At 38.9% G+C, this 27566-nt stretch overlaps 1 protein-coding gene across 1 annotated transcript in view; it reads right to left on the bottom strand.

Annotated features, from left to right (window-relative positions):
- Positions 1 to 27566, bottom strand: part of CDH20 (cadherin 20) — a 119579-nt gene that overhangs the window by 35266 nt on the left and 56747 nt on the right. Inside the window, exon 2 of the mRNA XM_027657468.1 lies at positions 1615 to 1980. Within this exon, the coding sequence (XP_027513269.1) occupies positions 1615 to 1857 (243 nt within the window). The 5' untranslated portion in view covers positions 1858 to 1980. The remainder of the gene's footprint in view (positions 1 to 1614; positions 1981 to 27566) is intronic.

The following is a 27566-nucleotide window of genomic DNA, read 5'->3' as shown; positions in this document are numbered from 1 at the left end:
GTTTGTGCTCCTAATGACACCATCAAGTGTAAAACAAAGATGAGTTGGTTTCTCCCAGTATTTGTTTTAGCTAAAATTTGGCTCGCAGTGGAAGCCTGAAGTCATTTTGGATTAACTGAGTATGTGAAATAATAAGCCTGGCCCTTGTTCCAAAGCTGGAAATTGCATGAAAACAAATATTAATTTCTTTAATCAATAGAGATATCAAGAGCTGAAAAGCTAGGTGCACAGATGAATGAAGACTAATGAGGTCTCATTTGGTGGCAATCACTAGTAATGTCATTGCTGTGGGAGGAAGGAGAGCACATCTCACTGTCAATCACGCAGGGATAAATCCGGAGGAGGTCTTTTGAAGCCCATGGATTCATTTTGATTTATACTGGTATGACTTTAGAGCACAGCTTAGCTCTATGGGATTGAAGAATGATAAATAAGAGACCAAACTGGGCCTCTGGATACATAATTTTTTTCCCCCTGAACATGGATAGCTTGGGAAAAAAAGGAGCTTATATCATGTAAAAAAATAAACGATGAAATCTGAAGGATTTTTTCTGACATCCTTTCTTAGGTTTTATATATATTTTCATATATACCTATATTTCGTATCCACTCATCGTAGCAGTATCTGATATTCTAGATGTGTAAAAACTTATTTGTATTGTTCAAACGCTCAAGCACACTAACTCTCCCCATCCCCCATGTCCAATTTGTCACCTTCGTGTAGAATAGAAGCAAACCTAACGCTGACCATAAACCTTTGAATAACAGAGTCAATACTTTAAACAATTCAAGGTCTTTAAAAACAGTCAGAAAATAAAGAAAAAATAATGGTTATAGTGAGGCAAATTATGATGGCAGACATCACTGATCTGACTTCCATCAGCTTATTAACCAAGGAGCTGCAGAAAAGTAAATGCAAAATATTACCAACTAAATAGGATGAGCTCAGGGGTACATTTTACACTTATTTGTACTGATGTGTAGGTTCTTGGGGTATAAGGGACCAAAAAATAGGACCTTCATGATTGGATTTAATGAGCTGTGCCTCTACTCTTCCAGATCTGTAGCAACTTCTCTGTAGTCCACAGAATTAATCTGCAGTCAAGATGTGGTAAGCCAGAAGATACTCTGACCCTAGAGATTTGCAGAAAGCAAAAATTGAAATGTCAGTTTTCAAGAGAAACTGGCTATTTAATTTGATTGTGAATTTCAGCTTCCAGCTGACTTGATCCTGGATAGAAGCATGATCACAAACTCTTCCTTTCTTTCCTAATCCATATATGTCAATATAACCTTGCTTTGCCTTGACATTGTAGAGTCCCTGGAAAGATCGCTGCAGATTTTCCAACAATACCTCAAATTACAGATGATGATTGATGCAGCAGATCTCTTTGAAATAGGCAAATATATTGACAGCCCCTTGAAACAGAAATTCTTCCCAAATGAAGGTGACACGAGGCAGAAGCTTTTGGGAGCAGAAGTTAAATTAATGTGGATAAATTCACTGCCTGAAAGAAGGTAGAGGCATTTAGGGAAATGTCCTGTGTCTCACCACAGTCCACAGACACACAGATGCATATACTCTGCCAGATATCCTCCCGGTGCGGGTCTTACCTTCCCGACGTAGAGAGGGTCAGTTCCTGTGTACTCCTCCAGAACAAAGAACTGGTTCCACACCCAGCTCCTCTTCATACGCTGATGCAGCTTGTCTGACAGGTTGTCTTCTTGCCCTTCAGTGAGGGGCCTGGCACTTCCTGACAGCACAGTTGTAGTAAGGTCCATCAGTCCCCAAAAATACAAGGAGATGCCAAGTCCAAACAAGTTCTTTGCATTGCTCATTCTACCTGAAGTCCACATCTGTATACTAGAACCGACTTAAAAGTCCAAGCGCAGTATCTTAGGTCCCTTGAGAAAAAAGTAAGTTCTGTGTAGTCCTTTGAAATGTCCGGGAGAGATACTGGTTCTCAGAAAGGCAGTGTCCTGTAAAGTTAAAGGAAATTCTTAGGAGGATACTTTTTTCCTCAAGTCAAAAGAGTTTCCTCAATAAGAAAATATGCTATAGAGTATTTATTCTTCTATATAAAAATGCAATATCAGGATGCACACTTCCTGAAACCAGAAATACTATTACCATATAAGCTGCAGACCTGGAGCACTAGACAGAAGAAACATTAGGGGTTAGTCAATAAGTAAGAGTTCTCTACTTTGCTAATTTAGATGTAGTGTTGTTTTGTGATATTGATTGTCATGAGCTAAGTGCATGCTTTTTGGAAATATTTATGACCAGAAGTCCTTAGAGAATATTTAAAACCAGCGCACTCTGGCAAATTATGATAGCTAGTGAACAAGATTTGGCAACTGTCTTTCTGTTTGGAAACTATGACATTGTCATTACATACACATCCATGCACACAGGTCTACATAAGTATAGATATTATTGCTGTATGGCAAGCATTGAATATAATTTCTAGCAGCTCCAAGTTATTTCTAGTTTTAATTGTTCTTTCAGCCTCTCTGTTGCTGGAATTCAGGTTTCACACTCTGCTGCCTCCTCTCTGAGGAGCTGATTGCTGCTGCAAATGCAATATTTCTAGAATTTGAATGGTCAGTTAAACATTTTATAACCCACAAAATGTTTCACAGTGCTGATGGCCACATGCTATTGTGTAATTTGTCCAAGCAAGTCTAGGTAACATATTTTTTCCTTGACAAGCCTGTTTAGGCAGAGGAATGGTGACCTCTGTCAGAGGACACTTTCTCATCAATCTAGGACAACTTCTGTTGTCATGAAGTGAGTTTAGTTGGTGACCTCACTCCAGGCTATGGATTGTAGCAAACCTTTCCTTCACCATTTTACTAAGTTTAATGACTTGCTGCTGCACTCAAGGTACTCTGTCAAAACACTCCATACATCCTCTGTTGGCCCAGTATTTTTGCTGGTCTTCTAAAGAACTCTTCTTTCTCATTTCATGACAAACAGACTCATTAGGAAAGGCGTATGGAGCTCTGAGGCTTAAGCAAGTAGTTCACACCTCATTTTACTGCTGCTCTATTCTTAGATCTTTAGGCTTAATTAATTGATTTATCCTGTGGAAATAAAATGTAGCAGATGTCTGTCAAATATTTCCAGCTGAAATCCTTCAAAAGATTTCAAAATCATAAAAAGTATTTTAGACAGTTACATGATAATATTTTGAAGTGAAGACTAAGACAATACAAAGTTTTTAACAGAGAAGAAGAAAGTGTTTAAAAATTCCCCAGCATCCAAGATGCTACAACTGGAGAACTGGGCACACTTAGAAATCTACAGAAACAGAAATTCAGAAATTAATCCAAAACTTGTCTGAAATCTGAAAACACCAGTTTAAGTCTGGAAGAGATGTCCACAGTGGGAGTAGAGACACAATAACTATCTAAGGCTAATTTCTACACAAAATAATGTTTCAAAGTATAAAGCCCAGAAGAAGTACAACTACACAGTGCTGCTAGCCTATACAGTTGTAAAGTGCAGAAAAATAATAGGTCCTTTACCTTGAAAAGTTTACAATCTAATCCAGAATAGGCACAACAAAGAAAGGACAAACTATAAGTACAGAACATGGTAAATCTCTTCTAAGCAGAGCAATGTACAGAACAAATGTCTGTTTAGACATTGGCTACATAATGTGCTTGGGCTTGTTGTCTGCAAAGGCAAAGAATGGGGATTTATCCAAGCAGTACAAGCCCAAAAGGACCATAGTAATCTCTGTGTGTCTGTCACTTCATGAAGAAGTTGGCAGCTGTTTGTGAGAGGCAGGGACGAGGCCCAGCTTGCTGGATGCCCACAAGTCAAAGGAGTACAAGAGCTATGTGTGCAGTGCTTGCCTCTCTCTGTACTGTGATTCCTTTGCTCCAAACAGCCAATACATATTTACGCTGAAGGAAGAAGACTGAAGCTCTCTGCACATAATAAGTATGACCAGCTTCCTCTTGGCATGTTGCAAATAGCAAGTTATTCTCAGCAAAGTCAGGGAGACATTTTTTACAATACGTTTTGCTAGCAAGTAAATGTGTGGAAGGACTTCTCACCACTCCCTGACATAATTTAAGAGAATTCAGTAAGAAGAGAAAGTGGGGGCAGGCTATGGTCCAGCAGCTAAGGTTCTGCCTGGAGTTGTTGCTTTAAGAAATTTCATCTACTGCACAGATCAGTTACATTTTTGTTTATGTGACAAAGCGGTGATACAACAAAATGGACCAATTCCTGTGGCAACAAGAGTTGTATTTGTAGGTGAACTCTCAAACCACAGATTCAAAACTAATGGTGCCAGATGTCTCTTGCAATTAAGTTCAGCCATAAAGGATCATCAGGGCTTAGGCAAGATAATATCAAGACGTTGTCAAGTGAACTCACAGAGTTACCAGTATACCTGTAATGAGGCAATAGCAAAAGAAATCTGATCATCAGTATGCTTTTTATGCACATGTGCATTAAATCAGCAGAAAGCAACATAAGTAAAATCAGTGAAATAAAGGTCAAGAGTAGGGACATAAATGCTTCAGGCTCTCTGTGATAACAGCTTTTATCATTTGAATGTGCACTTCCATGAGGAACCTTTCTTGAAAACAATGTGCAACTCAGTGGTCCCCAGGAGTAACATCCCTAAGAAAGCAACATTATTCTGGGGCACAGCAACTGCCAGGAAACTTGCCATTAAGTAAGGTAAAGTCTTGTAAATGTATGTTCCTTTCCTGAGTACCAGTAATTTCCCCATTTAATGCCAGCCCAAGGTGACATGGTCATATATTTTTGTAGGAATGGAAGAAAGCCCTAACGTTGAAGTGGAACAGATTTTTTTTTTTTTTTTTTTGTTAATAGCAGAGTTTCTGGTGTTTCATGCCTTTCCGAAACTGTGAACAAGAAGGCTCAAACTCATAGCATTTACTGCTTGCTTAAAGGCAAATGACTACTATTAATAGAAGTGTTTAGTCCAGAATGGTTCCTCTCTCTCTCTGAGGCTGAAGGTAAATGACACTTTTTTCTGTCTCAGGTCCTGCCCTGGTGTTAAAAGAATGACAAAGACCTCTGTTAACTTCTGGACTGAGGCACTGCTGATCTCTCTGGGTCTCTTTTCCTGCAGCTTCACCATCACAGGTGTGTACTATTGGCCTCTGCATCTGCAAGGCCTGCTGGTCAAGGAATATATTTCTTAGCAGTATAAGAAGGTACTCGTATGCATTTAGGGTTTGGGGTAACACAAGCGATGCCTGAGCTACAGTTAAGGCCGTGGGTGACTGAGTATTGCAGAGAACTCATGCACATGGCTTCTTCATCAGCTGAGTGTGATGGATGAGTACAGGGTCACTTAGACTGTAGATGCGACACTTAGGATAATAGCCATATACTTTGAGTGTACAAGCTTGATGGGATCTCTAGACTTAGGTGGACCATAGTGATTTTTGCCTCAAATGGATGGTGCAGGCTTTGAGACAGAGTCTGTCTCAGGCTGAGGGAGAAGTAGTAGTTTCTTGTAGGGAATCTGAACTCATCATACAGGCAGGTGTTTCTTACCATGACTGAGTGAGGCAGAACTGAACTTTCAATGTTCTCTTAATGCAAGATTTTTCTTGGAGCCCTTCAAAACGCATTCTTAAGGAAATCTGCAAAGATGGAACTGATGAACCTCTGCTTGCCATATGTTTCATGACCCAGCATGGGGATATGCAAAGGATCTGAAGGCAGTAAAGAGAGGGAAATCTTGTTTTCCTTGCTCTCACACAAAAATTACTGAGCCCAGGAAGACTGCATGTCCAAAATCTGTGGGATTTCTGCAGACAGTGCTTTATTTTTCAATAACAATTTAAATATTTGATTTTGTTACTCACAGTGGAGTACTCCATTGTAAAACAATCAGGTGTATCTGGGCAGTTTAGATCCCTGACCCAAAGTGAATACCTTTCTTGCCCCTGTTTTTGTGATGAATATTTGATTATCAGCTCAGTTGTTTAGGTTACTTTCTCTGTTCTTGCCCTGCAAACATCACTGAAAATCCTTTTTTTTGTCAGTCAGCAGTTACAAATGTGGGTTTTGTCTCCATAAAGACCCATGAAGATCTGACTGAACTCTGTGCTGCTGGTGGTCTATACATGGTACAAAGGAACTACCTAACTCTTCTACACAAAAAAGAGTCACAATAATGCACTTTCCAACAACGCAAACACAAATTTCTCTTTTAGCCCATATTGCAAATTCCAAGTGTGAGCTACTCTTCATGCTCCAATTTTAATGACACCCCCTGACACATATTTGTTCTGTAATTAAGCAATTCTTAATTGAATATCTAATTCTGGGCAAAGATGAAAAGGAAAATGAAATAACTGCCAGAACCAACTTCTAGCATTTCTTGAAAGTGACCCATTTATCTTTTAATTCTGAAGAGAACAACAGTTCCAAAGAAAGGATAAAAACATTAATAGTTTGAATGACCATATGGGCACCCAGAGAGTTCCACTGGGATTAAAACATATTGTGCTCAATATATATTTACATAAATGCCAAGGATTTTATAGTCAAAGTGCTCAGCCTTGAAAAGCTTTACAGACATACTTAGTGTATTCATCACATTGAGCAAACGGTCTGTCAGAAAGTCAGTGGACTATTTGCATTCATAAAATTAATTACAGGCTTATATCTTTTATGCCTGGTCCTTCCAATGGAATTTGCTGTGTGGACTCAGCACTCTTGTAGAATGCTACAGACTTTAGTGGATTCCATGCAGGCACATTGCTTGAGCAGAGGTAATTCATTTGGAGAGGACATATTACACTGAGAAAGTGGGGAGGAAAGAGGCAACTGGTTTTAAACTCCCTCTTCCATTTTCTCAGTACATGAATACACAAATACATGTGATAATTTGAATGTAAATGCTTCTAATTTGTAAATTTTTCTTAGCAGCACATACACTGCACTAGGAATATGCTAACGGAAAATGATTTCTGTGTTTAATTACAGATTTTCCTCCCAATATTTTGACAAAAGAAGCTGAACAACTTGGTAGTGACCACAGTAAGAAAAAGATAAAATTGACTGAAAAGAATTCTCTGAGTTTACTTTGTTTCTTGACTTTTTGTGATATTTTAAATCAGAGGTAGGGGTGTGAGTATTGTGCAATTTTTTACCCCCTGTGGAATGGATTATTCTTTTATGTTTTTAGAGATTGCTTTTTAAGTTTCCTGAACCTCATTTGCCTACTGCTTTTTTATAAGACACCTTTGCAATAAGCCTACAAGAGCACCAGTCAGTAGGAAGCTGTAGGCTGTGTTCTGCACCAGGCAGACCACCACAATAGGTGCCTAACATCACCTACCAGGGATGGAGTCTCCACTGATCCAGGAGCTCAAGCCTCTTAAGCAACTGATGCAGTACTTGTCTCGTTTTTAGCCCTAATGAGGCCTCACCTGGAGTGCTGTGTCCAGTTCTAGGCTCCTCTGTACAAGAGAGATGTGGAGCTCCTGGAGTTATGAAGATGATTAAGGGACTGAAGCATCTCTCTTGAGAGGAAAGGCTGAGGGAGCTGGGCCTGTTTAGTCTCGAGAAGACATGGCCAAGAGGGAACCTCATCAATGTCTATAAGTATCCAAAGGGAGGATGTCAAAAGATTGGGCCCAGGCTCTTCTCAGTGGTGCCCAGCAACAGGACAAGAGGCAATGGGCAGAAACTGATGCACAGGAAGTTCCACCTGAATGTGAGGAAGAACTTTACTGTGCGAGTGACGGTGCATTGGAACAGATTGCCCAGAGAGGTTTTGGAGTTTTCCTTGCTGGAGATATTCAAGAACTGTCTGGATGCAATTCTGTTCCATGTGCTCTAGGATAATCCTGCCTGAGCAGGGAGGTTGGACCAGATAACCCTCTGTGGGCCCTTCCAACCTTGCCCATTCTGTGATTCTATGATTTTAGAAATCCTAATGCTTGCAGTACCTAAGTTAGGTACCTCTAAACAGGCTGCCTGATTATAGTCCTAAATGTTTCTGTACTACTTCCAGAACTTTCTATTTTTGTCTCTGGCCCAGGCCAGTTCTACTGTTATTACCTGTTGCTATTCTTTATGTGTAAGTTTAAATTAAAAGGAAAAATCTAGAGGTATTTGTTATTTTTCTTGAAAACACACTTGGCCTGAACATGTATTTTTATTTTTACTTCATTTTATTGAGATCTTCATAAATACAATGAAACTTGACAACATACCATATGGTGCATAAACATTAACTCAGAATACAATCCATTGTCATAAAATTACATCTACAGAGTAGTCAACAATCTCTCCTGGGACACATCAGTGAACTCATTTTGCTCAAGATCTGAAGTCCTTCAAAGCTATGGAGTGCCTGCAGAGTGAAAAATCCCACAGAACGACAGAGGGAGTCCCATTGTATAAATCCCAGCCCCATGGTTATAGATGCATAAAGAGATCAAAAAGAATGAAAGATACACACAATCACAAAGTAAACATGTCCAAATAAAATGATGCTGATAACTTGCATAAGGGGAAGATCTGATGCCCAGCTTTTACTCAGTGTGAGGCATTGTAAATACTACTGTAAAGAGCAGTACAGAAGTACAAGAGAGTTTCAAAAGCTCCATGCTGGTCTAACTGATTCTGTTGAAGTCAGCCTCCACAGGAACTAAGTGTGGTGTTGAAAGACACTGGAAAATCCAAAAAAATTCCAGATAAAGCAACCCTCTTCCATCAAGGATGTGCAAAAATACACAATACACATGAAAATCATACTAATTACACTTTTTAAGCAAAAATTTCTTCTAGTTCTCACATTCTGACTACTTTTACCATTCTGTCAAAACCCCTGTACAAACAACTTTAAATTGTGAATTGATGTTCATGTAAACTAGCACTTTAAAAAAAAGCCATTAAGCTTTTCCTCCCCAAAGTGTGACCTTTCTTGCTTTCTTTGCTGCTGTACATAGGAGCCTTTCTCAAACCTTTCTCTAGGCCCCAAAGCAATATAAGCAAAATCTGTAGTATCCTGCCAAGAATGAGAGGATGGAAAGTGTGGAATTTCCTGTGCTACAAAAGAGAAAGAAGGCTGAGTCAGGTGTGGAGTGGGGAGCTGGTGTGTGTCAGAGAGCCAAGGGTTCTGTGAAAGCAATGAGAAGATGGGATGGTGAATATTGCTGCGACCACCTAAGCTCTGCAAGCTGAGAGGCCAGCAGGAATAAAGATCAGGGATGGAGCTGCTGCCGTAGGCATTGGAATACTTATGCCCTAAACAGGACCTATTCACAGCTGTTACAATCCTCCATGAGGAAAACGTACTAATGTCTTCCCTCTATTTTTTGTTTGTTTCCTTCTGCTCATGTCCTTCACTTCTTTCAAATCCTGAGCACATGCCTTGCCAGATCTGCCATGCCTCTGCTATGGGATAAAACCTGTTCCTGTTGTACACCTGGAATGCATTTTGAACCTGAACTGTCTCTGTCTGTGCTACAGGTTGGCTATGGAAGCATATCATGTTCTTTAGCTACAAAACATTGTATTTCATGTATACTAGTCCCCACAATATCACATATTTCCATGCAACTGTGAAAAATGGTCTCTTATCCCACGGCTGCTGGACAGATGATAAGGTTCTCTGATACCCCCTAAATGCCAAAGACAGAAAAAGCGTTATCTCTTATCTATAGACAGACATGAGAAGGTGCTGTCTGCTTGAACCAGATAGAGGCAATACTTCTTCCCAGGCATGAAGATCAAAACTAATGATTGGTGAGGGCCTATGAGCTGTCACTAGAGAAGACAACTTCCTAGTTTTATTATGACTGTGTTCCTGCTTAACTTGGCATTTTATGCACATTTTGTCATATTAGAAATGTGCCCAACACAACCCATTTCCAAAAGCAGCTATTGAAGACAAAGAAGAGAATGGGCTATTTCTTTTTCCAGCCAGAAACGAATATTTTGCTATCTCTCATAATTACTGTATGCACCCACTTGCACATAGTGTGTAGTGGATTTTTTTGTTGTTGTTTTTGGTTTGTCTGTTTGTGGTTTTGTTGCGGGTTTTTGTTTGGGTTTTTTTTTTTTGGTTTCTTTTTTGTTTGTTTCTTTGTTTTTTTAATCGTGTCTGTTCATCAAGAAAGAATATTCTTTAACTTAGAAAATAGCTGTAGGTTCTCTAGGGGATGAAAATCTTTCCTCTAATTAATATTTCTTGAGTCTGACATTGCTTCAGAAGTACAACACTGGCATCTGTACCTTGCGTTGATCTTTCTGATTGCCTTGTCTGAGCATGAAGACATATCCTACTAACCACCAGGATAAACATTTTCAAGTCAGCTTCAAGCTACTGTATATGAAATCAAACCAGAAAAAGAAACAGAAGTCTTACAGACTACTTCTCTATCTGAACTATTAGAGTCTACGTTGTTTTTATCATCTAGCTTCAAAGTGTTTCTAGAAATACAGAATATGAGTGCCTGGCCTTCACAGGACACTTTCAAGCTGAAAGAATAAAGTAAGAAGGAATAAAGATGTACTGACCTCATTTGTCCCAGAATGGCTCTAATATAGCAAGCACAACTTTATGAAAGCCTGAAAAACAACCTCAGATGCTTTGCTTGCCAGCCTCTAGATTTTGGTCTTCAAATTCTACTGCTGCAGTCTCCACAGAGAGTGTGAGGTATTATCTAACTGTCCTTTATAAATGTGACATTAACTAACAATATCTACCCCTCACAAATAGGTATGTATTACCTATTTCCCATCTTCTTCATAATCTACTGCTGTAACATGTTTCCAGCTTTCCCAGATGGGAAGGTGAATAATCTGGATGAGGCAGTTCCTCTGCCTGGATTGCTTAATGGCTAAGAAGAACTAGCATTTACTAGAATATAGGAGATTTTTTTAGGCCTTGTCTTGCTGGCAAACTCTTTGCTTTTCAGTTTGTTCCAGGTGAATCTTTCAGAGGAGACTCCAAAACCCCATGCTCCATCTGTCTTAGTATTCAATTTGTAATGGTGATGAAATAGCAGCTTTTGTAAGAGCTGAGATATTCTTGGCCAAAATTCTCATCCTTCCATTATCTGCTGTGAGCCATCTGGTTGCTGTCCTTCACAGGGGAGGATCTTCCGCAGCTGGTTTGAGTCTGATTTCCCAAAGAAATGAGTTTATGCAGTGATATAATTGCACTGATATTCTGTTAGTATTGTGAAAGACAAATAGAGATCCCAAGGACTACTGTATTTCATAGAATCATAGATTCATTAAGCTTGGAAAAGACCTCTAAGATCATTGAGTCCAACTGTTAATCTAGCATTTCTATCTGCTCCCTGGGAATTAGCAGGTACATTAGAGAAAGGAGGCCCAGGTTGACGCCTCTACTGAGGAAAGTATGGGCAGTTATACAATCTCTTTGACCAAGGGATCATCCTGCATGCAGTTCCAGAGTAGCAACTGAGGTATTTTATCTGGTATGACCAGGGAGCTGGAAGAAGCTGATATTATTGTGTATGAAGAAAGAGTTATGGGGGAAAGACATAACCATAATAAACTAAGTTTTGTAGTTCTACTCCTCTTCACTTGTTTGTTAATGGTCTTACAGAAAACTTTTATTTACATATAAATTCTAGAGGCCACCCCACTGCTTTAAACCCTTCTTAGTGACCCAGTGGTGGTGGTCCAAACTTTGAGTATGGACCTGAGAGTAAGGTCTTCCTTTCACTGCTCCTGGTGGTTACCAGTAGGTAATTTGATGCCTATTTAATATCTAGGCATACCTTTTCTTTAGGCAGGGAGACATCAGCCATTGTATGAAGAATTAAAGACCCTGACCACAGCACATAAACACAGAAAGGCCCTACAAACTTTTACTGCAGGGTCATCAAGGCCCATTTTTGCCACTTCATGTAATCCCTCAAATAGTTTGAGAATGTCCTTTCTTAATTCTCAAGAATTCAGATACAGAATTGAAAATATGCAATCAAATGAAAGCCAAGAAACGCAGAAGTATAGGAGAGCTTAAAGGAAAGCAATTATACATTGCAGAAGAGCTTCTCAAATGAGATTGCAGGTTTGCTGTTAGCTCATCTGTGTGTGTATTTCGGAAAAAGATTCTTCTTACATACCTGTTAAATCTATTCTTTCTTACTTGTGGATCTGCACTTTTATTAGCAAGTTCTGTACTTCAACTTTTTGAGATAACAGGATTGGCCTGTCAAACTGGATCTCTGCTCTAATGTTGAGATTTTTGCCTTTGAAAATTGCCAGTAACTGGTACTTCCAAATAGTTAAACTCCTTCTCCACGTGCTTTGGAAGTGATAGCTCAGAAATGAAGGAAATTCTGACAAAAAAGAAACTTGATATCAGAATAGCTGTGACTAATAGCAACAAAGAGGATTATACCAAGAAACTGGAAAGATAGCACATCCTAAGTGGAAATGGAGTAGTCTTCCAGTCTGATACAAGTGAAAACCTAATGAGAGAAGGTGTAAGAAAAGGAGAGAATGTGGTATTTTTCTGAGATATTGAAACATGCATTGCTGGGAAAATACATGATACTTGAAAGACATGTGCATGCAAACTTAAATAATTTGCCTGAAAGATAGTTACACAAGGAAATTTTGCTTTGAAGTGAAGCTGAAAAATCCAACCTTGATGTAATTTTGTTTCTTTCTCCTTGTGGGAGTAATTTGATTAATTAAATATTTTGTATTTGAAATTTCAGAGAGGGGAAGAAGTGGAAAATAAAGAACAATGGGAATAAGCACCAGTGCTCAATGCTGAGGTCAATAATGTGATACTACTTGATACATAATCTTTAGTTAACCATAAAAAATAAGACTGCAGTGCTGTGAGATGATGGAAATGGTGAGAACAATTCCTTGCTGACCCTTGTAATCGGCTTATGCACTGAAGCGTGAGTTTTGATTTCTTCCTTTTGACTGAAGAATCATTTTGTCTCTTTAAAAAACTGGAGTCGTATAAATATCACCTTCAGTTCTGTCCAGTTTTCAGCCTTTTGCTACATCTTCTCTTTTTAAATTTGATGGAAGCATGAAGAAATAAATAGATCCATTTTTACTTCATCAACTTGGCTTGATCTTAGCCAAAAGCCTGATATAGTGCCCAGTGAAAATTGATGGGATACTATATATAATGTTCTGTCTTCTCTCAAGCCATATAACCTACATTTTTGAAATCTTCTCACTGAATTTTCCCTCAGGTACTTCAGAAACAACGTAAAGCAATAGCCAAAATTAGTGAATACCTTCATGTGATTATAGAAGATAAGTGAGTTCCTAGAGGACTGGCAGAGAAAAACCATTTTACCTATATTTAAGGGGGAGGGGATGGTGGGATAGAGGAACCTGTGAATTACAGAGCCTTCTTTACAACTTCAATAGGTGGAAAGTTACTGGAACAAACAACCAAATTTTCAGCAACTAGAGGATAATAAGGTGGGAAGGAATAGCCAACACGGATTTCTGAAGAATAAGTTGACAACAAAACCAGCCTGATTTTCCTCTCTGTTTAAGATAACTGGCCTAGCCTGCTGTGAAATGAGAAAAATGCAATACATTTTGACCATCATAAAATGTTTCACACAGCTCCACAATTCATTCTCAAAGGCAACATAGGGCAATATGACCCAGGTGAAATGAGACTGACAGGCTGGAAAACAACTCAAAGGACCACTGTCAGCAGCTCAATGTTAAACTGGGAGTCAGCATCGAGTGGTCCTGCAGGATTTTGCTTCATGACCAGTACTATTCAATGTTCATGCTAACAGTTTGGATGATGCAATGCAGTTACAAAATATAAGGAGGACACCAGGCTGGAAGGTTTTGTAAGCATTTGGGAAGATGGGGGTAGAATTCAAAATGATCTTGGTAAATTGGAAAAATGTTTGGAAATCAATACCAGATAATTCAATAAGGACAAATGGAAAACACAAGCCTTGCAACAGCAAAATCAAATGCCCAGACATAGAGAGGTGACTAACAGCCTATGAGTCAGCATTGTAGTAAAGGAGCTGACCACAAAATGAATAGAAGACAACATATTGATGCATGGGTTGTTCCAAAGGAGGAAAATACCACCCTGTGCTGTGTCAACAGGATGTTGGGCAAGTTGCTTGTGTTGCGTCTGTGGAGCATTTTACTGGCAACTTCAGCACAGAAAGGCAGCATTTCACATATTAAAAGGAGGTATGGACAGACTCCCAAACTGCTGCCAGGAAGGCAGCAAGAAATTTGAGCAGAGATCTGAAAAAACAGGACTTGTGAAAAGGTTAAAAAATTGTATTTTTTGAGTCTGGAAAAATGAGATTTGGGTAAGGGCATAAAAGCAGATTTTTAAAAATTGTAATGCATAGTAACAGGTATAATAGAAAGACTGCTGATCTACTTCTAAGTTTCCAGCCCAGGTGAAGGTGCCATAAACCTAATTTGGAGCAAGAGGAATTTAGGTTACAAGCAAACCAAACTTCTAAGAATAAGATGGGTGAAATATTGAAACAGATGACCGATAGAAACTGTTAAATCTCAATTTTTTTTTTAGTTTTTTAGAGAAGGTTCAAGAGTAGTCTACTGGAAGCTGTTTAGCTGATCTCTGATCTTGTATCAGAAGCAAAAGACAGAAGTAATTTCAAAAAGTCCTACATTTCTATAACCCTAAAATGCAAGTAAAATCACATCTTTATAATGTAAAATAAAAAGTCAGAGGACTCATTATGTCTAGTCTACCTCTGTCATTTCTTTGGGTCTTTGCAACTCTTCATCTCCTCTTCTGTTAGGCTGAATCCACACACGCCAATTGCCTCTACTGTGTAATTACTCAAATAAACCGGTTGGTTGTACTATGTGGTAGAGGGAAATCTTATCAGGCATGGATAATATTGTGAGGCTTATGTGAACATACCAAATGAACCCTGGAATGATCAATGTTTCTCATGACAATTAGGAAAAATGACAAAGAAAAAAACCTCATGCTTTTCTTGATCATCAAAAGAACTTGGTCTTTCCAGGACAGAAGGTGTTTGGCTGGATTGCCATACTGCAGGACTGATGGGGAATAAAGCATTCACTCCAGCTGTACTTTGTTTGCCCTCATGGGTCCCCATTTCTGTAACAGCAATAATTTCATGACAAGTAAATCAGATACAGAGTTTTGTATGCTTAAATGGTGTTTCTTTTAGATTATCCCTTCAAGCAGGATGTTGTACCCTTGATCCCAGTATAAGGACTTTTGTGTTGCAAATCTGTAATCTCCCTAACCACATTGAGGTGCTGCCTTCCTTCATAAAATGACCATCAAATGGTGTTCTATTGATTCAGAAGGGGCCTCTGTTTCTGCATGTGCTAATTGATACTTTATTAAAGTCTAACTTACCATACAAAAGTGCTAACTAGGCCAAACTCCCTGCAGCTTTGTGAAAGACCATTATTCCCCATTACCTTTCAAATCTCTATATGAGAAGATAAGCGCTATCTACCCACTTTTCTCACTGATTCCTGCCTCTGAGAATAGGTTCACAGTCTATGTATCCAAGCAAAAATAATTAACTGACCCCTCCTATTAAGTACAACATATTTTCAATAAAACAAAATTTTAATGCCAGTGACTCCATCATGTCTTGCTGTACAACATCACGGGGCACAGCAAGAAACACTTCTTGGCATTAGTCAGTTAAGATATGAAAGGGACTCCCTCTGTCTTTTAAAAATTGATCAACACTTTCTATAAGAATGTAAGTGTTCATTTTCATGCCTTATACACTCACTTTTCTGTTTATCTAAATCCACCTAAAGCTGGCATTGATTCTCTCACTTTTGGCCTATGATGTCTTACAGCAATGCTCTCCATTACTGCATTTGATCTTGGATTTGCTATGTTTCAATGTGAAGCGAAGTGTTTTGACAAGCCTAAGAACCAAATTTTCCCCAAAAAGCTTCTGTCCTACTCTCTTGATTTGTACAGATATTACATTGGGCAAATCTTAATTGCTTTGCTCATTTGCACTTTCCAGTGGACTTCAATAAGAATATTCAGGTGAACAGAAACAAGAAGACACGAAGTACAGTTCTGCAGAGGCATAGAAAAGATACATAAAAGAATTACAGCATCTAACAATATACTTTGTAGGTACAACTGTAGATTTGGTATTTAGAGAGCAGAATCAAATGCCTATATTATATAATTTGTGCCCATTAGCCTATTAATTGTCTCATTATCAACAGTGAATAATGGCAGGCAGAAAATGCATCTGAAGAAACTAAAATTTTATTCAGATTCTATTTATGTTACTGTGACATTCCTTGGGATGGAATTGCAACATAAATTCATAGTATTACCTGTCAAAAATCTATCACCTCCACTTCAGCCACTAGAATATCTTTCCTTAAAGAAATATTTTCCCTGCCAATCACATGATAATAAGCAAAATACAGCCTAAATGAAATTTTCTACTTTTTAATGTCAGAATGATCTCCACTTGCATAATATAAGGGGACTGGGTTTCTTAATATTTCACTAAGGTAAAATAAAATAGTATAATATAATGTAATATAATATACTATACAATAAAGTGATATAATGTAATGCAGCACAATATGAAACATATGGAAAGCACAGTGTCCATTTTACCTAGAAGAAACAGCATGCTCATGAAAATGCATAATTTGATAATACCAGGAAGGGAAAACCGACGTGCATGCAGCTCACACCCATACATGCTTGGACAGCTCTAACACAGGGGCTATATGATACACCTTTAAGTTTGAGATGCACTGAAGAAATGAGTGCATTTTATTAGGTCAGTTGCCAATAATTTCTAGTTGAAGATCAAAGGTAGAATAATAAAACACTGAGTGTGACTGACTCGGGAAGCCTCAGCATTTTCAGGAGGATTTAAATAGGGAAGTGGTATCTTGCAAAACTGATATAGGGAGAGCACTGAAGTGTGCTGGAGGGACATGGAGATGTAGAGGACTGGATTGTCCCAGTTCTGCATGCAGGCAGACTCATGCACCACCAGCCAAGGCTGAAACAAGGTCTTTCTGTTGTGCTGTATCTTGTGCAGCACACCTGCTCTGTGGGCCTGCATCTCCCACCTGCTCCAGCTGGCAGAGACAGTACCTGGAATCCCAGACTTAAGAAGCGCCTATAAGTGGTTGTGGGCAATCAGTGGGTGCCTGGGTTACATCCTCTCCAGTCATTTTGAAACAGAGGTGAAAGACTTTATTGTGGCTGTCCTGGGTGGAAGCTGGACACTCTGTGGAGTTTGTACATTTAAAATGCAGGCAGACGAAAGTCTCTGCCCCAAGGCCGGCAGAGTCTGCCCAGTCTGGTCCAGGAAGGTCTCACAGACCCCCTGTGATAGTGCCACCCCACTATGTGGGGAGTGTAGTTGGCTGGGAGGCTGAAGGGATGGCCCTGATGGAGCAGCAAAATAATCACTGCTTCCAGTGTGATTCAGAGACAGGAAAAAGAAAGTGAGAATTTCTCCATGCATGGGAGCAAGACTGCTTTGCTTGCAGAGCTTTTTTACAGGAATTTACCTGTCTCTGCAGTTTTTTAAAAAAATGCAGGAGCTTATTCTTTAATGATAATCCCCACACACCATTAATTTCAGAGAGTGGACTCTGTAGTTGAAGTTCCTAATCATTTTGATACTAATTAAAACTGAATAAACTAGAACAATTTGAACAGTGTGACCTGGAAAAATATGTCAAGGACAATAAAACTTTTGATTTCTGGTTTAACATTCGTTCAGTATTTCAATAAATGATATAGTGTCTGTCCAACATTATTAATTAGCACGAGCTTCATTCACTGTAACTGTTCCTTCTCTTCCAAGAAACACATATATTGGTATATATTGGCAATTTTGTTTTCCCACAAGGCACATTTCAAAACAGCTTGTGTTGTTTCTCATGCAATAACATATCAATCTGAGCATATTGTACATAACAAGATATGCCCTAAGATAGAGCGCTGCATGGATGTTTATTTAAAAGGACACCTTTGATGTTGTGTGAACTAAGAAAATTTTAAATTCTACTGAAATAAAAATGAAATTCTGTGTCACTGTAATCAATCTTGATCCACTGTAGAAGTATGGGCTCTGCATAAGTTCCATTCTAGTCTACTTCCAACTAGACAGTCAAGACACACAGATTAGGTCTTTGAACAAGAATTTTCTGAAAGCATAAATAGAAATGTATATGCTTAGTGCCTATTTTACAAATCAACTTTTCAATTAGAAGAGTTTTATAACTTATTTAAGAATATCATGTCCATGTCACTGTTACTCTCCAGTTTAAACTTACAGCCTACTTGAACAGACTATGAGGAGCAAATAATGGAATTATTCCTGAGCCTCTTATACGGATACCAATGACTGCAACAAACAGCTACTTACTATTTCTGAAGCACTGTTTCAGACAGCTTGCCTACATATAGAGAACACAGAGTATTCATTGTTTCTTACCAACACAAAAATACAATGCTTTCTAAATCTTTCCTGGTTTTGAACAATCTACTGTATTCAGCAGGAAGCAATAGAAAAAATGTACTTTATGCCACTGAGAAAAATAAATAGTAATGTTACAACATACCTTCCACTATGTTTGCATTTCTCTGTTTTGTCATTTGCAAAAGCAGTTCAGTTTACATACTGCATTTCTCTTGTGCACTTCTCGGCAGTGTATACAACAGGTGCTTCAGCAGCTCTGTCCTCTTTTTAACATAACCCACTCCAAACAAAAAGTTCTGTTTGTATTATAGCATGCAGCAACTTTCAGGAAAAAGAAAAGACATCATCATAAACCAATCAGACACTCTTTGTCTGATGATCTAGCCTCTTTCTCAACTGATGCACCAGTCTGTGAATGGGACCAGTAACCCACGAGGTGAGGTATACAGACACCATTCACTAGAAAGGATGCTGGGAGAACATAAGCCACATGAGTGGATGGTGGGAACAATAGCAAACATTTCATGTTGAGGTGGCTGGGAATGAATAATGCATATGTTGGGAAAACAGTTGCCCCATTCTGGTGTGGAGGGGGTGGAAAGAGTGGGCATGAGAGGTACTTTCCTGATCAAGTTAGCATTTCTAATTAAAATCAGCATCTGCACAGACCCAGAAGACATTGGACGGTGAGAAAACAATGTGCAAGCATCTAAGGGGGAACAAATATGCACCCATAGAAAAAGCAGTTCAGATGCAGAAATAGTATTTTATGTAGGCAAGCAGGTACTCACAAGTGAAACAAAAGGACCAAGGGAAATCTAAGCAGGCCACATGTTCTTCTGATCTGGTATTGTTTATATATGCCATATAAATGAATGCTTCATCTCAGATGAACCACCCTTTCAAATTATTAATTAAGTAATAATCCCTGAGAAATGTGTCATTATCAACAGTTAGGAGCAACTTTATTATGTTTGCCCCACGCTATTAATGCTCAAACACAATGGCCACTAATTGCAAGAAGAACTAATTTCCCTGGAATTTCACATGCATGTTCTAACTATCAAGTGACACACTTTTTGCTTTTAACCCTTGTTTTTTTTAACTTGTCTAACTAGAGCATTGGTCAGTCAGAAAGATTATTTTCTAATCCTTCCACACAGAAATCACCATTAACAAAAAGAAAGCTGATTTTTGTTATCTCTGTGCATTATTAATTTTTGTCGCAGACAACAACAGCAGAGGTTTTAATCCCTATAAACAATGCATCAGCTCCAAGTTCAGCAAAGCTAGCAAAAGCACTTGCAATCAATGCAGTGAGCTTTGGATCAGTCTCGACAGTTTCTTTAAAAAACAAGCAGGGGGTCTGCTGTTTTCTAAGTTTACATTACAGTTCTTCTTCTGTAATATGTTATTAATGCAATAAAAAATAATTTCTGGTATGTAATGACCTAACTTTGACATTTCTTCCTGTCAGCTGTTTTCAGTGTAGACAAATCAGGTGGCCATAAGAATTATTATTAAGTATTGTTAAAAGGATAAATTGAGAAAATTAATCCAGAGGCAGGGGGAAAAAGTCTACCTGGAATTTAAAGTGATTTTCTTCACAAACACTTCTTCTCTCAGCTCAGGAGCAGAGTATAAGGAAAAAGCCTTAAAGAATAGCTGCCATTGTCATTGCATTTTAAAAGCATCCACATGACAATTTAAAAAGAACTGCCATTTCAGCTATTTCTTAAATAACCTCTTTCTTCCTCCTCAATCACGGAATATATTTCTTTCACTTTTTGACTAGCACTTTGGGTTTTTTTTAATAAACTTACACACTCAATTTGCAGGAAATTATATTTTAAAATGTGTCTCAGAGGTGTTTTATCATAACACTTTCATCTGGGTTGAATTAATGTTAAATCCTGATTTTCAGGAGGGAGAGGAAGAGAGGGAGAGAACAAGAAAAGAAAAAAGTTTAGCTTGTACCCCAGCTACGAAACACAATTATCTTCAATTTGCATTTCCAACTCAATCTTAGAGTAACCTTTATGTGTAATAACAGAATTATTCTGATACTTCTGAAACACATACAGCAGCAGTGTAGTTATCTGCTGGACTATACAGTCAAGAGTTTCTTCCCACCCTCTTCACCAGTGCACAGTTTGTTTTCAAACCTTTAATGACAGTCCTCACTTCACTGTTTTTATTCTATTTTTCCCCCCCTATTTTTAGGTCCTCGTCTCTCCTTTTTCCCCATTAAGATGTGAACGGGTTGGTACCTCAGCCAATATGTCTATACATGCCTGAATAGACTTGCAGAAAAGCAGGGTCTCCTTTTGTCTGGGTCCGTATGGCTGTATGTCATTCCACACCAATAGGCAAGGGCTCCTCTCTCTGTGGGAGATTTCCAATAATTGCCAGAACAAATTAAACTGGGGCTTATCTGTTCCTCTCCCTTTTCAGCTTGAAAATGGAGGAACAAGACCAATTTTAACTGGTGACAATGTAGTATAGAAATAGATTGGATACAGCTTGTGTGAAGCCATGTAGATAAGAGTGGCAGAACACTGCTTTGAGAGGTGGTGTTGTACTACTCAGTAGTACAGACTCAGCCAATCCTTCTGGTCTGACAAAGAAAAAAATGAGTTGGGAGTTTAAGAGCAGTCTATGTAGTCACCATTGTCACAGGTGGAGATGAATGAAGGAGTATTTCTGATCATACGTATAGAAGTGGCACTAAGGTTTAGTGGTGGACTTGGTAGTGTAGGTTAATGGTTGGACGTGATGATCTTAGAGGTCTTTTCCAACACAATGATTCTATATTTCTATATTGGAGTAGGCTAGGCAGCCCAGATGCACTGTGTAGGCATACTTTTAAAAATAGAAACAAAGTGTGCAATAAATTCCAGATATCCCCCCCCCACAAACACAGCTCCTTTCCCCTCCTTGTCCCCCACCACTTACACCTTGTGTCTTAGATGGCCAAGCACCACAAGTACAGCTTTAACCTGTGACAGATCAACGAGGAGAGTTCTGCCTTGTCTCTGCAGTGAGTTTTTAGCAGTCTTGGGCTGAAAAGACTGTTTTAAGAGATAATATAGTGATCAGATGCAAATTTTCTATAGCAAAGAGCTGTCATCTTCCTTTGCAGATGAGATAAAGTGAGTTCAAAGTGCTTTCTCCAGGCAAAACCAGACTTGAAACCACACAAAAGAAATTAGTTCTTTCACAGTGTCTGACAGACAGAAATCTGAACTATCGGATTTGAAAAGGACCATTAATTCTTGGGGCTGCTGAATGCCAATGACAAATACTAGGATCTTCTCTTGACCAACATGATTACTGCTACCAAATGAGAATATGTCAAATACCTTTCTACATACTGTTGTCACTCAAGTTCTAAAAAGCCATCATTCACTGTAAACTATCCTTTCAACTACCACTCTGCCTCAGTCAGGCTCCTTCAGCCCCAAAGTCAGTGAGAAATTAACAGTGAAAAAAAGTCCAGCAGTTCTCAGTGCTGTCTGCTGTCCCGCTTTTTTTTCTCTCAAGCTCTCATGTTCCTGACCCCTATTAGAAAACCAAGAAGGAAGCTGTGACACAGTAGCTAATGAATATCACAGGAGGTAACTTCAGGTTACTGGAATTGGGTGGAACATCTGTCAGTAAGGTCACCCTCACGTCCTATCACAGGACACCAGAAAGAAGAGATCACCACCGCTCTCTCTGCTCCCCCTCATAAGGAAGATGTAGACAGCAATGAGGTCATTCTCCTGTTTCCTCTTCTCTGAGCTGAACAAACCCAGTATCTTTAGCTACTCCTCCTAAGCTATGCCCTTTAGTCCTTTCACCATCTTTGTTGCCCTCCTTTGAACACATGCTAATATTTTAATATTCTTATATTGTGGAGCCTAAAACTGCACGCTGTACTGTAGGTGAAGTCATGCCAATCTTGAGTTGTAGTATATTTAGTGTAAAACTTGGGACAAATGTTTGCCTACTTTATTAAAGTACTAGGGTCTTGCTTTTGTCTTTTATATAGATGAGTCCATTTTAACATGACACAGAAAAAACAAAAACATAGCAAAAGAAATGAAAATATTGGGGAAAAACTACTTGTATTGAAAAAGAGTAAAATGCAAAGTCATATTTTCAATGTCAATCCTGAAACTGCCCCTTTGAGCTTGACAACTCTGTAACTTGTGCGTCTTAAATAAGCGATTTTGTTTCTTAAACATCCTATAACTGAACTAATTATCAAAAGAGATGGCATAATTTTATATCATTTTAAAATATCTCTGGAGGAAGTTGTGCAAAATTCAAAATAGGTCCATTTTCCATTAGGCGCGCAAGAAAAAAAATAGCAAAGCGTAAGTTTTACAGTGTGATCTTTAGCTCTAAAATCCGTGAACAGTCAGAAAAACTGGAATGCCAAATCCATTCTGAATTGACTTTTTAATAGCCATAAGCCCAAGAATTCAACTTTTACAAAAGCATGGACTTCAGAGAGTCTTCAGTATTTTAGTGCCATGCATTCGCATTACCAGCTATTCTTTTTGGTCAGGTCAGATATGGGCAAGTCACCATCCAATGGACAAATGCTCACATTTGAAAAGGGTATTTTTAGGGCCAAGACAGAGTTCAGCTTCTCTGTTTTGGACCTGAAACGACAGCAAATTTAATAAAATCTATATTCCTGCCAAGAAAATACGATCAATTTGAATAATTATTTATTGTCTAGAAGCCTTCCTTACTTAGGAGGAGTCAATAAAGGGTATATGGCATAAAATTGTAATTTCTTTTTATAAATAGACAAGTGAAAAAATAGAAAATAAACTTTTGCTGAAAGATAAAAATAGAAGAGTAATTGCATGTCAGGATGAAGTTACAGATGACCTCTGAAGTGGTCAACAAGGCAAAGTGAAGAAGAGGCAGCAGTCACAGGAGGAATTAGAACCCATCTGCCTGCTCACTGGTGACCTCTCTTCAGAGCCTGGGAAAGTGAGGACTGACTTTGCTGGTTGTTGCACCAAATCTGCCTGGGCTGATACTTTAAACAGGAACAAAAACGACTGCTTCAAAATGTGCAGGGTGCCTTGCCAGTCAGCCCTGAAGCTGGGCAGGGAACAAAACTTTCCCAAACCAGTCAAGGCTGAGTTGACATCTGTTTAACCTTTATTGTCTCACTGTGCCACTTGTTAAAGGCTTAAAAAGCCTTGCTGCATTCACAGTGAGTGAAGCAGCAGCCAAAAGCAGGTTTGTGTGGGTGGTGTGATGGCTGCCCTGCTGGTCCCCATCCTTGGAGGTGGATTGTCCTACAAGATCACTCCTTGGCTTGGGGCTTTCTTCCATCCTGATAGTCCTGGGAGGAGATGCAGGATGCCCCTGAAATTAGGCAGCATCCCCAGGCATGCAAGACGAGACAAGTGGGAGAGGAACTAGTGCCTGAGTTGCCCCTTTTCTACTTTCTCTTGTTAATGATGGCCCAGATAATTTCTTACACAGCCTCTCCCTTCAAAAACTGGAGACAATGACACAAGGCAGCTTCCATTTGGATTGGAGCAGGGGTTCCTGACTGTACAGAGAGCACTAGCCTTCAGTGCAATAGTGAGTGGTGCTGAAGGGTGGAAACTCTTCTGCTCCCATGGCTGAGCTGCATGTCTTAGTAGGCTTCTCCATGCAACTATTTAATTTATCAGCACTTTGGACTGGTAATTATTCACAGAATCACAGAATCACAGAATATGCTGAGTTGGAAGGTACCTAAAAGGATTACTGAGACGAATTCCTAGCCCTGCACAGGACCAGCCCCAAGAGTCACACCATGTGCCTGAGAGTATCATCCAAACACTTCTCAAACTCTGTCAGGCTTGGTGCTGTGACCACTTCTCTGAGGAGCCTGTTCTAGTACCCTCTGGGTGAAGAACCTTTTTCTAGTATCCAACCTAAACCTCCTGACACAACTTCAGGCCATTCCCTCCAGTTCTGTCACTGGCCACAGAGAAGACATCAGTGTCTACCTCTCCTCTTCCCCTCTTGTTGAACATCAGGCCAAAGAGGCTTGGCTTTCCCTTGATAGGACAAGCTAATCCCCTGTCCTCTCTATTGGGGACCACCTGTTCTGCTCTTTGTTGTACTGAGGCAGAAATGACAACTGGTTATCTCAACATCCTTTGTGCTACCCTTGTCTTCAGACCACTGAGTTCTCTGAAGGCCACTGCAGCTGCTCAGATTTTCTCTATTATACTCTCATAACAATTTTTTTAATGATTCAGCAAACCTACAGTACCCAAATGAAACACTTTCCTAGTTTCATTCTGCAGTAGCTTTTAAGCACTCATGTTGCTCTGCATTATGATTCCCCTTGTAAAAGCTAGGGGAGGGCTGGAAAATGTCATGGATGGGAAATTCCTGAGAAATGTCCACATGCCACAGATACTTTTTGTTAATTCTGTGTATGGTGTTTTCTTCTGAACAGGACATTAAAATAAGCTCTTGCTTATGTGAGGCTATTAAAAATTGCAGTAGTCCTTTCAACAAGGACAGTAGCAAAGTCTTCTGTCTCCTTTCCAAATTCCAAATCAGTTAACAACCTGTGTAAGGCACTGTGCAAAACTCCATCACTAGATGCTTGATTTCTGCTAATACTTTCTGGCTAAGTGAATTTCTTTTGTTGTTTCATCTGTGTGTAACAGTCATCTTCAGTTCCTACTCTGGACTATTTGAGAGTGTACTTTCACTGCTGCTCTGTTTTATTGTGACCTGGGGAAAAATGAAATAATGCTTGCACACGTAAATCTATAAAGATGAAAGGTTTTATAACTATATGTTAATTATTCATTACTAGTAGTATTACACATACTAATGTTTTCCTCAAATTACAGTGTACCCCACTGAGCCTAAACATGTTAAAGAGCCGTAGCTCCTTAAACAAATTTGGCACAGAAGTCTAATGAATTTCACCAAAGACATAGGATCAAAATCAGTTTTTGTGAATATAAAATCACTTCCTCACCTAGGGAAAAGTTTAGAGAACGAAAGAACAAAGAGTTCAGCAATATGCATTGCTAATAGCTTATAGTGTACCGTGAAGCCTTTGCACTAGACAGAGCACAATTCAAAGCCATATGCACAGCAAAGATACTGAAATCTCTACTGAGCACAGGACTGACTAACACCACCTTCACAATTACCCTGTAGGCTGTCCAGCCTGATTAACTGCTGACATCAACAAAAATAGTGACTGGAAATTCTTGCAGCTAAATATATTTTTGCCCTATAAAGCAGTTTTGGGTCTAAATACAAAGATGTCTGCACAACTGTGTGTAACAATCAACTACCAGCAGTAACACTTAATGGCTCTGTTCAATGTAAACTGTGCACTTAGGAGTGATTGTAGTGTAACTATAGAAAAAAACATTAACAAGTAAAGCTTTAAAGAAAAAACCTGCCCAAAGTAAAATAGTAAGTTGAAAATGATGTTATGAATCTCAGGTAAATTCAATACAAACTACAGTAATTTTAAATAGGGATAGCAATAAAAAAGCGCTGGTATAAGGTTGTTATGAATGTGTTGAACATTTTGCTATTATGTTGCTTTTTCTAAATTCTACCAATGGATTCAATTAAAAGGAAATAGGACTACATTCTAAAAAGGAATCTTGTGCAGTGATAATCACAATAGACTAAATGACTGCCTGTTCCCAATTTCCAATAGGAAGCAGCTAGGAGCTTTCCACTTATTACAGGGGTATTAATGCTGGAATTTTCCTTTTCTCTTAAGCCTGACAGAGCCCAAGGTTGCAGTGGAAAGATGGACCATAGGTGGTGAGCAGTGAGGAGAGAAAAGGTGTTGGATGTGATCCTGTTGCTAGACAGAAATGTGTCTATGTGTATATGCATATGCATGCTTGTGTACCTAGATGTACATGGACATATTTCTAGTTACCCTAAGATCTTTATATCCAAGAGGAAACAGTAATTTCCCAAATGTGTGTGGTTTGGTTTTTTTTTTTTTTCCGCAGAAAAGGTAGAGCAGGAAGCTGCTGCTGGTCAGTGGGGAAGCCTTATCTATAGTACCTTGTATCAATCCAGGGCCTTTTCATTAGCAGAGACTAGAAAATACAATGATCACTGCAAGTGGGAGTGCAAACAGTTCAAAGCCATTTTATGTTTTTTGGTTGTGGCACTGCATTAACATAAAGCAAATCAGAGGAGTTCATACTCAATTATTTAGATTTGTCTCATCTGTCCAGACTGAAGAACTATGCAGGGTTGCATAGTTATCTCATGTCTTCATGAGATATCATCTGTTATCTCATGTCTTTTATGTCAACAGATGACAGGATTTTTGTTACACAGGAAAACTGTAGATATGTACATCTTCTGTGATTTGATACTACACAGCCTGCTTGCACTCTCCAGCAGCACATAAAATATGCAACCCGTGTCAGCTTCTCAACAGGCACGTCCTTGGCACTTCTTGTGAGCTCCAGTCTCATCAGGAAATAAGGTGCTGTAAATCATTAAATCAGCACCAATCAGCCACCTATTACTGGTGCAGAAGAAAGTCTCATTCAACAAACATTCCTAAAAATTAACACTGTGCTAATTTCTATGTTATCTAACACAGAATACTGTGTCAAAATACCTCCACGTCCACTGCTACTGAAACATCAGCACAAACATTAGAATAACATACAAAACCCTGTTTGCAATTGTATATTTAGATCAATAATTTTGCACTTATTTAAGGGCCCTCAAAACTGGCAGCTCTCAAATGAAGCATCCAGAGACACATTCATTGACTGTGTTTCAGGTTGTGAAATGCTTGGGATGGTACAGTAGCAGACAACTCTGTTGTGAAAAAGTTAGCATCCACCTCAGAGCATTTTACTCTCCAGTTTATGTGATTGGAAAACATAATTTTCACATAGCATAGCATGCATTTGCAGGAGCAATTTTCAGTTGAAAGAACTTTCCTGCAGGCTTCCCATAATAAATGAAATCTGCATTTTTTTTTTTTTTTTTTTCCCCCTTTACTGTTGGCTATTGGAGAGGTCAAAAATAAGCAAAGGTAAAAGAATATCAGGTTTTTCAGGCTA

The sequence above is a fragment of the Corapipo altera genome, unplaced genomic scaffold (assembly GCF_003945725.1).
Source record: "Corapipo altera isolate COAL_440 unplaced genomic scaffold, ASM394572v1 66, whole genome shotgun sequence".
Lineage (NCBI taxonomy): Eukaryota > Metazoa > Chordata > Aves > Passeriformes > Pipridae > Corapipo > Corapipo altera.
Note: the sequence above shows the minus strand (reverse complement) of the source record. Positions and strands in the feature narration are given on the sequence as shown.